A 14,943-nucleotide genomic window follows, 5' to 3' on the forward strand; every position below is an offset into this window, starting at 1 on the left:
AAAGAAAAAAAATTAATAAAAAATAATAAAAAAATATATATTTTTTTTTCATACTGCCATCAGTCAGTGTCCCTGATCACCGCCATGCCAGTTATATAATGACGCTGTACTGCACTGGTGACCGTATGTAAAAAAAAAAATTGTGAAACTAATTTTTTTAATTTTTTCATTTTCCGAAAAATTATGACAAAAAAAATACAACTTCAAAAAACTCGCCATTCCTCTTATGAAGTACGTCGGACTGTCTACTCTGCAAAAAGGGGTCATTTGGGAGGATATCTGTACTATTCTGACATTTGGGGGATATCTGTACTGTTCTGACATTTGGGGGATATCTGTACTGTTCTGACATTTGGGGGATATCTGTACTGTTCTGACATTTGGGGGATATCTGTACTGTGCTGACATTTGGGGGATATCTGTACTGTTCTGACATTTGGGGGGATATCTGTACTGTTTTGACATTTGGGGGATATCTGTACTGTCCTGACATTTGGGGGGATATCTGTACTGTTCTGACATTTGGGGGATATCTGTACTGTTCTGACATTTGGGGGATATCTGTACTGTTCTGACATTTGGGGGGATATCTGTACTGTTCTGACATTTGGGGGATATCTGTACTGTTCTGACATTTGGGGGATATTTGTACTGTTCTGACATTTGGGGGGATATCTGTACTGTTCTGACATTTGGGGGATATCTGTACTGTTCTGACATTTGGGGGGATATCTGTACTGTTCTGACATTTGGGGGATATCTGTACTGTTCTAACATTTGGGGGATATCTGTACTGTTCTGACATTCTTGGACCTCAAGAAATTAGATTGGCCATCAGTACTTCAGGATTGATCAATATTCAGATCTATACCATAGTTTGTGAACTCTATAACTTTCCTACAAACTAAATAATACATCCTAATTTGGGTTATTTTCACCAAAGACATGTAGCAGAATACATCTCGGCCTAAATTTAGGAAGAACAATTATTTATTTGCAAACTTTTATAACAGAAACAAAGAAAAACGTGTGTTTTTTTCAAAATTTTTGGACTTTTTTCGCTAATTTAGCAAAAGATAAAAACCCCGGCGGTGATTAACCATTAGCCGCCCGGCGGCTTCAAATGTGTCCCTGCATTCCGGGTGCTCCCGCACATGCGCCGTTTGCGCTAATGCAGAGCGGCGCAGCAGTGCGATCTGTCACCGGCCGTGCACCTCGGACACGGCCGATGACAGATCCGAGTACCGGCTCCCGTTGCTGGTACCATGTGACCTGCTGTGGCCAATCACAGCAGGTCACATGACAGTTGTATACAATGGATGGCTTCATTCATTATTATTATTATTATTATACAGTATTTATAAAGCGCCAATAGTTCGCTCAGCGCTGTACATTACAAATGATGCCATCCATTGTATACTAGTGCCTAGCTGTGAATGGTCACAGCTAATCACATGCGCATGTCATGTGATTAGCTGTGACCAAATCACAGCTAAGCACAAAAAAAAAAACAAAAACAGCTGAATGAATCGATTTCATTCAGGTAAATGCTTGCTTATAGCAAAGTCATTCTTTGCTGTAAGCAAATTGTGTAAAAAAAAAAAAAAAAAAAAAATACTGATCACTTCCCCAAAGTAGTACAATGTTACTATGGTAACATTGTACTACTTTGGTCATAGTAAAATATGAAAAAAAAATCTTAAAAAAAATAAAAAAAAATGTAATAAAAAATTAAATATAATAAAAAATTTTTAAAAAAATATATATATATTTTTTTTTCATACTGTCACCAGTCAGTGTCCCTGTTCACCGCCATGCCAGTTATATGATGATGCTGTACTGCACTGGTGACAGTATGTAAAAAACAAAATAGTGAAAATAATTTTTTTCATTTTTTAATTTTCCGAAAAATGTGAACAAAAAAATACAACTTCAAAAAACTCGCCATGCCTCTTATGAAGTACGTCGGACTGTCTACTCTGCAAAAAGGGGTCATTTGGGGGATATCTGTACTGTTCTGACATTCTTGGACCTCAAGAAATTAGATTGGTTGTCAGTACTTCAGGATTGATCAATATTCAGATCTATACCATAGTTTGTGAACTCTATAACTTTCCTACAAACTAAAAAATACATCCTAATTTGGGTTATTTTCACCAAAGACATGTAGCAGAATACATCTCGGCCTAAATTTATGAAGAACAATTATTTATTTGTAAACTTTTATAACAGAAACAAAGAAAAATGTGTTTTTTTTTCAAAATTTTTGGTCTTTTTTTGTTAATTTAGCAAAAAATAAAAACCCCAGCGGTGATTAAATACCACCAAAAGAAAGCTCTAGTTGTGTGAAGAAAATGATAAAATTTTAGTTTGGGTACAGTGTTGTATGACCGCGCAATTGTCATTCAAAGTGTGAGAGCGCTGAAACCTGAAAACTGGCCTGGGCAGGAAGGTGTAAAATTGCACGGTATTGAATTGGTTAAAGTAGAACTACAGCCAGGAATAACAAGATAAAGGTAAATGGTCCAATAAAAATAAAATCGCAAAACCAAACATTTTCGCTCTTTTTTCCTTTATAGGTCAAAAAATAAAACACCCAGTGATGATTAACCCCTCGCCTACCGGGCACTTCTACCCCCTTCCTGCCCAGACCAATTTTCAGCTTTCAGCGCTGTCACACTTTGAATGTCAATTGCGCGGTCATGCAACACTGTACCCATATGAAATTTTTATCATTTTTTTTGAGACAGATAGAGCTTTATTTTGGTGGTATTTAATCACCTCGGGGATTTTTATTTTTTGCTAAACAAACCAAAAACAACTGAAAATTTTGAAAAAAAAAAGTTTTTTCTTAGTTTTTGTTATAAACTTTTGTAAATAAGTGATTTTTCTCCTTCACTGATGTGCGCTGATGAGGCTGCAGTGATGAGCACTGATAGGTGGCACTGATGGGCACTGATGAGGAGGCACTGGTAGGTGGCACTGATGGGTATTGACAGGCATCACTGATGGGCACTGAAAGGCGGCACTGATAGGCGGCACTGACTGGCACTGATAGGCGGCACTGACTGGCACTGTTAGGTAGCACTGACTGGCACTGTTAGGCGGCACTGACTAGCACCGATAGGTGGCACTGACTGGCACAGATAGGTGGCACTGACTGGCATTGATAGGTGGCACTGACTGGCACAGATAGGTGGCACTGACTGGCACAGTTAGGCGGCAATGACTAGCACCGATAGGTGGCACTGACTGGCATTGATAGGTGGCACTGACAGGTGACACTGAAAGGCAGCTCAGATGGGTACTGATATGTGGCATAGATGTGGCATTGATAGGCACTGGCAGGTGGCATTGATGAGCACTGACAGCTGGCATTGATGGGTATTGACAGGTGGCACTGCTGGGGCTACACTGATCATCAGGGCACACTGATCATCAGTGCCCTGATGATCAGGGTACATGTCCCCTCTGAGTAATGCCGATTACCGGCTCTCCTCTCCTCTCTTCTGTCAGCGTGACTGCTAGTGAGGAGAGAAATGTCGATAACCGGCATTTCCTTATTTACATGCGCTCAGCTGTAATTGGACACAGCTGATCACATGACCGAGCCGACATCTTTGGCTTTTTCCGCTGATCGGTGATCCGCTGTTTCCAAGGGACACAGCGCACCACCGATCGCCGCGCTGCGCTCCCCCGGTACCGTGCATGCGCGGTTAGAATGAACGAGAGAACCGCCTTGCACCCGTCATTACCTTAAATGGCGGGCGGTTAAATACAACCAAAAGCTCTAAAATGATAAAAATCTCATTTAGGTACAATGTTTCATGACCGTGTAATTGTCATTCAAAGTACGACAGCACTGAAAGCTGAAAATTTACCTGGGCAGGAAGGGGGTGAAAGTGCCCGGTAGGCAGGGGTGGACTGACCATTCGAGCACTCGGGCACTGCCTGAGGGCCCGGGGTCAGTAGGGGGCCCCATGAGATGCTCCTGGTACTTTTTATAGGCTTTTTTTGGGTGTGGTTTGAGTGTGGACGAGGACACAGGGGCCCCATGATCTCCTATTGTCCGGGGGCCCCATGAGTCGTCAGTCCACCCCTGCCGGTAGGCAAGGGGCTTAATGAAGATTGTGAACACCAAGCCTCTTCTGCAATGAAATACTCCCAATTTTTGCACTTTAGTTCTGCTTTAAATGGCTCTGTGACATTTGATTGATTTGCACCTGTTTCCTGCGCCGACACAGTGGATGCTTTCTTTACAATCTCAAGCCTCAAAGTCCTTGATGTCTTTATTTCAGCCTCTCCAAGTACTTTGTGGTCCCCTGCAAGCTCTTGGACAACGACCTGAAGAAGACGTTTGCACATTTCCAGCAGAGGCGGATAGCTGTGAGTACTGAGCCGCGTCTGATCTTCCTCCCTGTATTAATATGTATGAAATATCGTATTACACCGGCTCCTTTTTTGTGTTGAATACACAGCGATGGTCGTGGCATCACCCGTGTGGAAGTGACCTGCTGAGAGCGGCTGGATTTCAATCCAACACCGACCCCGATAAAGAGGACCTGAAGTAAGCACGGCTTTGGGAGGCGGATGGCTAACCCTGTTCGGATGATCCATCTCAATGGTTTTCCCTTCTAATGAATGGACTTCTGAAGATCTTAGAAAATGTATACCTGATCTATCATGTGCTCAGTTGTAACCAATCCGGACAAAGCCCATGTTTCTGGCTGCCTAGGGTTGACCTGCGTGTCTGGATTGGTGCTGAATTCATGACATCTGGTCACCATTTGGCTGATCTACTGTGTAATGTTGAGCAGATGCTGCTCCCTGACTCCTGCACATGGCCGATGAGGTCCGTACACCACGCAGATCAGTGTATTTTTGCAGCAAGTTCAGCCACAGGTTCTAATCAGCCCCTGACATGATGCCTATACAAATCATTGATGGGATCACTCTGGCTGTGGCTGCCCCAGGGGTGGACTGACAACTCATGGGGCCCCCGGGCAATAGGGGATCATGGGGCCCCTGTGTCCTTGCCTGGGGCGGACTGTGTCCTTGCCTGGTAGTCCGGCCCCCCCTAAAGTCTGAAGGACAGTAATCTGGCCCTTTGTTTAGAAAATTTGGAGATCCTTGCTTTAGAGAATACATGTGGGTAGCCCAGGGGCGGACTGACCATTGGAAACTCGGGCACTGCCTGAGGGCCCGGGGTCAGTAGGGGGCCCCATGAGATGCCCCTGGTACCTTTTTCATAGGCTTTTTTGAGTTTGGGCAAGGACACAGGGGCCCCATGATCCCCTATTGCCCGGGGGCCCCATGAGTTGTCAGTCTGCCCCTGGTGGAGAGACACTGCAACAGTATCTGTATATGTGACTCTGCAAGGTATAGTAAGGCACAGCAGTACCGAGTGATACAGGAGTAAGGTAACACTCATCCGTGCTTCAATTACATGTCACGACCCCTTGTCCTGCCATTTCCCTGGAAAGATGTATTTGTTTACTTCCCATTGTCTCCTCTTCATCTCATTCATAGACCACATGGTTATCTGTACTGTATATGCAAAACCTTTTTTGTGCCAGTCAATAAATTGAGATGCAAAATAAAATCCACAAAAATAATTACAAAAATTTCTCTTCCGTGTCCAACTTGCACCTCCTATTTTTTGCATGTATTTGTGTTAAGTATATACTTATTGTTTGTTTAACCCCTTTTATAATATAATATAATGGACTGAAATTCTTTTTTTTTTCTCTTCTTCATATTCTAGTTCTTCATTGTCTTTATATTCTGTTTCTTCTTTTTATTCATATTCTATTTCTTCTTCTCATTCATATTCTATTTTTTTCCTTTTCTTCTTTTCCTTCTTCTTTCATGTCACTGCTCATACGCATTTTTTTAAAATCGGAAAAAGATCAGCAGATTTGTCCATCATTGCCGAAAAAATCAGCTGAACGACAAATTTGGCCGATTATTTCCCAGCAGGACCGATAATCGAAAAGGGCAAAAATCACTAAAAACGGCCGACCGAGTACTGCACTTACGATCCGAAAATCGGCCGATTTTCTGCCGTTTTTCATCCCATCTATGGCCCACATTAGTCCCTTACAAAATCACAGTTTTCATTTTGATGGTCTGGCTTATGGCAATACAAATGTCCTCCGGTTCAGTGTCTCATAGGTTTGTGTGGTGGAGAGACACTGCAACAGTATCTGTATATGTGACTCTGCAAGGTATAGTAAGGCACTGCAGTACTGAGTGATACAGGAGTAAGGTAACACTCATCCGTGCTTCAATTACATGTCACGACCCCTTGTCCTGCCATTTCCCTGGAAAGATGTATTTGTTTACTTCCCATTGTCTCCTCTTCATCTCATTCATAGACCACATGGTTATCTGTACTGTATATGCAAAACCTTTTTTGTGCCAGTCAATAAATTGAAATGCAAAATAAAATCCACAAGAATAATTACAAAAAGTTCTCTTCCGTGTCCAACTTGCACCTCTACAAAAATCCAGTGTGTACCTCAAAAAATATAAAATACTACATACTGTAGTGCATTACCTTTGATAACAGTTAGTATATACTTTAACCCCTTCTCGCCAGCCGCACACAAATGTGCGGCTTCCCGGCGTCTGGGCCTAGACACCGAGCGGCCGCACATTTGTGTTCATGTAACAAAAAAACATATGTGCTGAGAGCGTGTGCCCTGCACACATGTCCGGTACCCACGGAAAGGTCCCGGTCTGCTCTTTCAATCGGGACCTTTCCCGATCATGTGACCGCTGTGGCGACGCATCACGGTGGTCACATGATCCCTAAACCACGCCCCTCCCGCCGTCTCTTAAAGGGCCGGGAGGCACCAGCGGGAAGGGGTTAAACAAACAATAAGTATATACTTAACACAAATACATGCAAAAAATAGGAGGTGCAAGTTGGACACGGAAGAGAAATTTTTGTAATTATTTTTGTGGATTTTATTTTGCATTTCAATTTATTGACTGGCACAAAAAAGGTTTTGCATATACAGTACAGATAACCATGTGGTCTATGAATGAGGTGAAGAGGAGACAATGGGAAGTAAACAAATACATCTTTCCAGGGAAATGGCAGGACAAGGGGTCGTGACATGTAATTGAAGCACGGATGAGTGTTACCTTACTCCTGTATCACTCAGTACTGCAGTGCCTTACTATACCTTGCAGAGTCACATATACAGATACTGTTGCAGTGTCTCTCCACCACACAAACCTATGAGACACTGAACCGGAGGACATTTGTATTGCCATAAGCCAGACCATCAAAATGAAAACTGTGATTTTGTAAGGGACTAATGTGGGCCATAGATGGGATGAAAAACGGCCGAAAATCGGCCGATTTTCGGATCGTTAGTGCAGTACTCGGTTGGCCGTTTTTAGTGATTTTTGCCCTTTTCGATTATCGTTCCTGCTGGGAAATAATCGGCCAAATTTGTCGTTCAGCTGATTTTTTCGGCAATGATGGACAAATCTGCTGATCTTTTTCCGATTTTAAAAAAATGCGCATGAGCAGTGACATGAAAGAAGAAGGAAAAGAAGAAAAGGAAAAAAATAGAATATGAATGAGAAGAAGAAATAGAATATGAATAAAAAGAAGAAATAGAATATAAAGACAATGAAGAACTAGAATATGAAGAAGAGAAAAAAAAAAGAATTTCAGTCCATTATATTTGACATTTAAAAGAATAGCAACATTGTATCTATTTGTATCCAAATAGAAACATCTGTATCTGAAAGGGATACAAATAGATACAATGTTGCAACTTTTTCTTCTAATTCATATTCTATTTCTTCTTCTTCTGCATATTCTGCATACTCTATTTCTTCTTTTTATTCATATTCTGTTTCTTCTTCTTCATATTCTATTTCTGCTTCTTCATATTCTGTTTCTTCTTTTTATTCATATTCTATTTCTTCTTCTTCTGCATATTCTATTTCTTCTTTTTATTCATATTCTATTTCTTTTTTTTATTCGTATTCTGTTTCATCTTCTTCTGCATATTCTACTTCTTCCTCTTCATATTCTGTTTCTTCTTTTTATTCATATTCTATTTCTTCTCTTCTGCATAATCTGCATATTCTATTTCTTCTTTTTATTCATATTCTGTTTCTTCTTCTTCATATTCTGTTTCTTCTTTTTATTCATATTCTATTTCTTCTTCTTCTGCGTATTCTATTTCTTCTTTTTATTCATATTCTATTTCTTCTTCTTCATATTCTATTTCTTCTTTTTATTCATATTCTATTTCTTCTTCTTCATATTCTATTTCTTCTTTTTATTCATATTCTATTTCTTCTTCTTCATATTCTGTTTCTCCTTTTTATTCATATTCTATTTCATCTTCTTCATATTCTATTTCTTCTTTTTATTCGTATTCTGTTTCATCTTCTTCTGCATATTCTACCTCTTCCTCTTCATATTCTGTTTCTTCTTTTTATTCATATTCTATTTCTTCTTCTTCTGCATAATCTGCATATTCTATTTCATCTTTTTATTCAGATTCTATTTCTTCCTCTTCTGCATATTCTGTTTCATCTTTTTATTCATATTCTATTTCTTCTTCTTCATATTCTGTTTTTTCTTTTTATTCATATTCTATTTCTTCTTCTTCTGCATATTCTATTTCTTCCTCTTCATATTCTATTTCTTCTTTTTATTCATATGCTATTTCTTCTTCCTCTTCATATTCTGCATATTCTATTCCTTCTTTTTATTCATATTCTATTTCTTCTTCTTCTGCATATTTTGCATATTCTATTCCTTCTTTTTATTCATATTCTATTTCTTCTTCTTTTTCATATTCTATTTCTTCTTTTTATTCATATTCTATTTCCTCTTCTTCTGCATATTCTATTTCTTCTTCTGCATATTCTATTGCCGGCTGTAGACGAGACGAAAATCAGCCGACATTTTTTTACCAATGGTGGTAACTTCGGCTGATTGAATGACCGATTTTTTTTTTCTAAAAAAAAACGTACGGTTTTCTCCCCGTCTATGGCCTGCATAAGTGATCGTGTTAATTCCCATTCTATACATTGTATTTCTCTCAGTGAGCATAGTCCTGCAGTATCATGGACTCCTCTCTATGAAGTATGGATTCAAGTACAGATAAAGCCAAAAACAAAAATAAAGTCCACAAAAATAATTAAAAAAATGTATCTTCTGTGTCCAACTTGCACCTCCACAAAAATCCTGTGTGTACCTCAAAAAATATAAAATACTACATTACCTTTGATAACAGCTAGTATATACGGTACTTTGAACAAACAATAAGTATATACTTAACACAAATACGTGCAAAAAATAGGAGGTGCAAGTTGGACACGGAAGAGAAATTTTTGTAATTATTTTTGTGGACTTTATTTTTGTGGATTTTATTTTGCATTTCAATTTATTGACTGGCACAAAAAAGGTTTTGCATTTTGATTAACTTTCAGGGGTGAAAGTGGGACTTTTTTGGACTCTTTTTTAGGTTTTTGTGGGACTTTATTAGATTTACACAGTTTAAAGCATTCTATAATTAATTTATTATCTTTTTGGATACCGAAATTATATGTTTGGATATCTGTACTGTGTAGTCTTAGCACAGAAAATCTTTGCAATTAAAGGGGTCTAATAAAAAAAAAAGCCTCAGTATTCACTTAGCTGTTGTGAATTATCCCGTAGTGTCTAATATGTTTATTTCCTATGATCATCAGCTCCATCTAGTGGCCATAATGTTGTATTTTACTGATTAACCCCTTCATGCCTAAGGGTAAAACAAATCTAAATGCCTAAGCACAAATTTACAACGTTGACATGTGTTAGTAAAACCGTACATATCATCACAACTACTTTGTACATCCAGGTGAATTATACCGCGTTTTTTTCAGGACAAATTGGGCTTTCGTTTGGTGGTAAATGGTAATGGATAGCTCCTGTTTTTTTTTTTATTATCAAAGGAAAACTGGCCCAAAATAGTAAAAAAAATATATTTTTTTGTGTGTTTCTTGTTATTACCATAACCTACCACCAAAGAACAACCCAAAATAAATTCTCCAGCTCTTGACGATCGTAGCGATACCATATTTATGTATGTTATTTGTTGTTTGTACCCACAAGGGGCGGACTGACAACTCATGGGGCCCCCGGGCAATAGGGGATCATGGGTCCCCTGTGTCCTTGCCCAAACTCAAAAAAGCCTATGAAGGTACCGGGGGCATCTCATGGGGCCGCTTACTGACCCCGGGCCCTCGGGTAGTGCCTGAGTTTCCAAATGGTCAGTCCGCCCCTGGTACCCACAGTACAGCCCAGAAACAATAGTGCACATTTTGTTTTGGGTTTTTTTTTTTTTTACCTAAAACACACTGACACCAAATTTTTTTTTTTAATTTTTGACCTTTGACCCTGACCTTGACCCAAACACTTACCCTGGCACTGAACTATATCAAACCTTGATCTAGGTACTTTTTCTTTATTTTTTTATTTTTTAATATTTATTTATCTTTTTTTTTTTTTTTTTTTTTTTTTCCCTCTAAGAAAAACTGGTCCAAAATAGTAAAAAAAAACCCATTTTTTTAAATTTTGCTATGTGTTTCTTGTTACTACCATAACCTACCACTAAAGAACAACCCAAAATACATTTTCCAGCTCTTGACGATCACAGCGATACCATATATGTGTATGTTAGTTGTTGTCTGTACCCGTAGTACAGCCCAGAAACAATAGTCCGCATTTTGTTTTTTGTTACCTAAAACACACTGGCACTGATACCAAATTTAAAAAAAAAAAAAAATCCTGACCTTTGACCCCGACCCAAGCACTTATCCTGGCACTGAACCAGATCAAACCTTGATCTAGGTATTTTTTCTTTATTTTTTTCTTTTCTTTTTTAATATTTATTTATTTATCTTTTTTTTTTTTCCCTCTAAGGAAAACTGGCCCAAAATAGCAAAAAAAAAAAAAAATAATAATTTTTTTAAATTTTGCTTTGTGTTTCTTGTTACTACCATAACCTACCACTAAAGAACAACCCAAAATAAATTTTCCAGCTCTTGACGATCACAGTAATACCATATATGTGTATGTTATTTGTTGTTTTTACAGCCCAGAAACAATAGTGCGCATTTTGTTTTGTTTTTTTGTTTTGTTTTTTTTACCTAAAACACACGGACACTGATACCAAATTTAAAAAAAAATAAATAAATCCTGACCTTTGACCCCAACCTTAATCCAAACACTTACCCTGGCACTGAATTAGATCAAACCTTGATCTAGGTATTTTTTTTGTTTATTTTTTTCTTTTCTTTTTTAATATTTATTTATTTATCCTTTTTTTTTTTTTCTTTACAAATTTTTTTTTTCCCCTCTATGCTAGGAGTTAGAGAGATAAAATGTATCTCTCTCCTCCATTCATAGAGAGAAAATAAAACACAAGGGGGCCGGGCTGTACAGTGACTGATCACTGTGATAGCCAATCAGAGGCTACCACAGTGATCATGTGACCCGGAATCCGGAGTCCCAGGTCCTGATCGTTGGAATGGGACCCGGGGCTCTCAGTGACACCGCGGTCTTTGTGCTGGGAGCGCACTGAGAGGCGCACTCCCAGCAGAAAGACAGGTTTCCCAGCGGAAAAAAGTTCTGTGAGGCCGCATATTTGTGTTACGTCTGCGTCAAGGGGTTGAGGTATTTCAGGAAATACTGTATTATGGCCACTAGGTGGATCTGTGATCATAGGAAATAAACATATTAGACTTATTATTGGGATTATTTATGACACCTGTGCGGACATTTTGTAAATGGAGCCCAAAGTGTACTATGTCAGTGTGTTTGGCATCATATCTCACTGTGTACCATTTTCTTAAGCAATTTTTTTTTTAAATGAATCTAAAGCAAAATTTCCAGAGATCCTGCCAATAACAGCACTTCTTGTTTCAGGTCGCTAACGCTAAGCCTTTGCCTACCAATTAGTAACAGCGCTGTCATCCCACTGTGGCAGCTCCTTTAGTTGGCCCTAGAGCTGCCTATCAAGTTTATGAGACAGGCATCTCAATGGCCACTTAAAGGAGTACAATCAGCAGGAATGATAACGGTCCAGCTACTTGTGTGGCAGTGGCTTGACATTGTCGGCCTGCAACAGGAAGTTCTGTTATTGGCAGGATCTCTAGCTAAGAAACAGTAACATGTTTGCTTACGAAAACATAAGCCGGTTCTTTTACTGGCAGGATCTCTATCTAGGAAACAGTAACTTAAGAAAACATAAGCCGGTTCTGTTTTTGGCAGGATCTCTATCTAAGAAACAGTAACTCAAGAAAACAGAAGCCAATATCAAACATACAGAAAAAGATTTAGTTATTTCATACCCTCCAACTGGTGTTGTAGAGTTTTCTATGCCGCTAGATGGCGCTAACTGTTATAGGACATAAGAATTCTCCTCGGTGCCATCTAGTGACCATAAGTGGTATTTTCCCTCATTCACACATTTGAGTTGCAGCAAATATAGCCTGAGAACATTCAGTTTTGACTCTTTCACACAGAATTGAATTACATGCCATTTTGAAAGGCAAACAGCTTAGCAAATTTTTCATAAATACACCCCAAAGTCCTAAACCGAGAAACTAGGAAATTAGGATTTTTAAAGGACAGCAGCCTGCGTGTCTCCCTTAGTAGAGCCCTGCTTTAGCTCATTGCTAATTTAAGCTCTGATGTTCCAGGTCGATGCGACTGCTGTTATTTGCCAACCATTCGCAGTGTGTGGTCATCGACACCTCTGAGGATCTTCCTTCCATCTCCGACATCCAGATCTCTTACCTTAAATTGCGCAGCTTGTGCTCAGCAGGTAAGTCGTTCTATTACAATGCTCTGGATGGTTCTCAGGCTGTTGAGCTGGGATACAAGAATTTTACCATCACTATTGCTCTATGAACTAGTATTTTGTCATTTTGTAGTCTTCTGACTACTAAAGACTGACCTTAGATTTGGTTGTAGAAAGAAAACGAACTCTCTTGCGCTCTATGACCCAGCACGGGGTAGGTAGATGGAGTCAGGACTTGGAAGTTTCAGATTTGGTTGGTTTATACAGCCTTGTTATCCTTTGCAAATTTCTGAGGAAGATGCAAACCATTTGTGCCAATTGCATGCATATAGATTCTCTTACTAGGCCAAAGAGCTTACAATCTACGGTCACTGTCTCAAATGCATACACACATACTTGGACTAAGGAGCTTGCAATCTTAAAGTGACACCAAAGTTTTTGTTTTTTTTTAAAAATAGCAAACATGTCTATACTTACCTGCTCTGTGCAGTGTCCTCTTCTTTTTGGGTCTCCACTGGTGCTTCTGGCTCCTCGTCCTCAAGCAGTGCCCCCAGGGAAAGTTGCTCTTCCTCAAGCAGTGCCCCCAGGGAAAGTTGCCCTTCCTTAAGCAGTGCTCCCAGGGAAAGCTGCTCGCCCTGGGGGCACCGCTGTGTGCTCGGCCCCGAGCTGCCGCTCTATACCTCCATAAGACTTAGAGAGCAGCGGCTCTGCCCCATGCCCACTCTCTCCCCATTGGCTCACTGGCTGTGATTAACAGCCAATGGGCTCCCACTGCTGTCTCAGCCAATGAGGAGGAAGAGTCCCCAGACAGTAGAGGCTGTTGAGAACGTTGCTGGATCGGAGGGGGCCCAAGTGCTCGGCCCCAAGTTTCTGCTCTATACCTCCATAAGACATAGAGAGCAGCGGCTCTGCCCCATGCCCACTCTCTCCCCATTGGCCCACTGGCTGTGATTAACAGCCAATGGGTTCCCACTGCTGTCTCAGCCAATGAGGAGGAAGAGTCCCCAGACAGTAGAGGCTGTTGAGAACGTTGCTGGATCGGAAGGGGCCCAAGTGCTCGGCCCCAAGTTGCTGCTCTATATCTCCATAAGACATAGAGAGCAGTGGCTCTGCCCCATGCCCACTCTCTCCCCATTGGCTCACTGGCTGTGATTAACAGCCAATGGGCTCCCACTGCTGTCTCAGCCAATGAGGAGGAAGAGTCCCCAGACAGTAGAGGCTGTTGAGAACATTGCTGGATCGGAGTGGGCCCAAGTAAGGATTGGGGGGGAGGGGGGTTGGGGGAGACACTGCAAACAGAAGGTTTTATAACCTTCATACATAAAATAAATGAAGGTAAAAAACCTTCAGCCTTTATAATCAGTTTAATAAGTCCAATATTGCATGCCTACACACACAATGAGACAAAGAATGCACAATACCGAATCGCAACCAAATGTTATCTATAAATGTACACTCAAAAATATGTGTATAAAATAAATAAATAAATGGTACCCAATAGCTCAGTGAAAAAATAAATATTTCAACATGCAGAATACAAAAATTACATAGTATAATGATAATAAAGTCCTCATAAAAACGGCAAAAGATGTCTTCACATGCTCCAAATTTGTGTTAACAGTACAATGTCCACACATGTATAGTAAGAAACGTGCTCCCAATATCCACATGCTGCTACACCACCGTGTGCCTCTACCTGCTTATCTCATCTTATTGACCGATTCTCAAAACCGGCCTTCCCAATCAGGGGTGTATTTACCACAAGGCAAACAAGGCATTTGCCTAGGGCGGCAATTTTCAGGGGGGTATCATTGCCACCCGAAAGAAGGGATGGAAGAAGGGACACACGTAGCATGGGGACCAGGTGGGATCTGATCAGAGGCTGTGGGCTGCTTGATAGTGTATGCAGAGCCTGACTCTCGTTCCCAGGGATTTCCGGAGGGGGGGGTGTGGGTAGTGGAAGGCTCTCTCAGGTAGGGGGGTGGGGCTGGGGTGTCGTTGGTCAATGTCAGGCTCTCTTCGTGGGGGAGGGGGGTGTTGGTGTCTCTGTGGGGGGGGGAGCCAATTTTTGCTTTGCCTAGGGCAGCACGAAAAATAAATACACCACTGTTCCCAA

General features: G+C 40.4%; 1 protein-coding gene across 2 annotated transcripts in view; it reads left to right on the top strand.

Moving 5' to 3' along the window:
• Window positions 1-14,943, top strand: part of LOC149428531 (myotubularin-related protein 11-like) — a 136,964-nt gene that overhangs the window by 75,457 nt on the left and 46,564 nt on the right. For both annotated transcript variants that reach the window (XM_089667295.1, XM_089667294.1), the window contains exons 8-10: window positions 4,299-4,386; window positions 4,479-4,567; window positions 12,727-12,851. In XM_089667295.1, coding sequence (XP_089523421.1) covers window positions 4,299-4,386; window positions 4,479-4,567; window positions 12,727-12,851 — 302 coding nt within the window. The remainder of the gene's footprint in view (window positions 1-4,298; window positions 4,387-4,478; window positions 4,568-12,726; window positions 12,852-14,943) is intronic.

Source organism: Staurois parvus, unplaced genomic scaffold (genome assembly GCF_062004578.1).
Source record: "Staurois parvus isolate SC_StPar_1 unplaced genomic scaffold, SC_StPar_1.0 ptg003158l, whole genome shotgun sequence".
Taxonomy (NCBI): Eukaryota; Metazoa; Chordata; class Amphibia; order Anura; family Ranidae; genus Staurois; species Staurois parvus.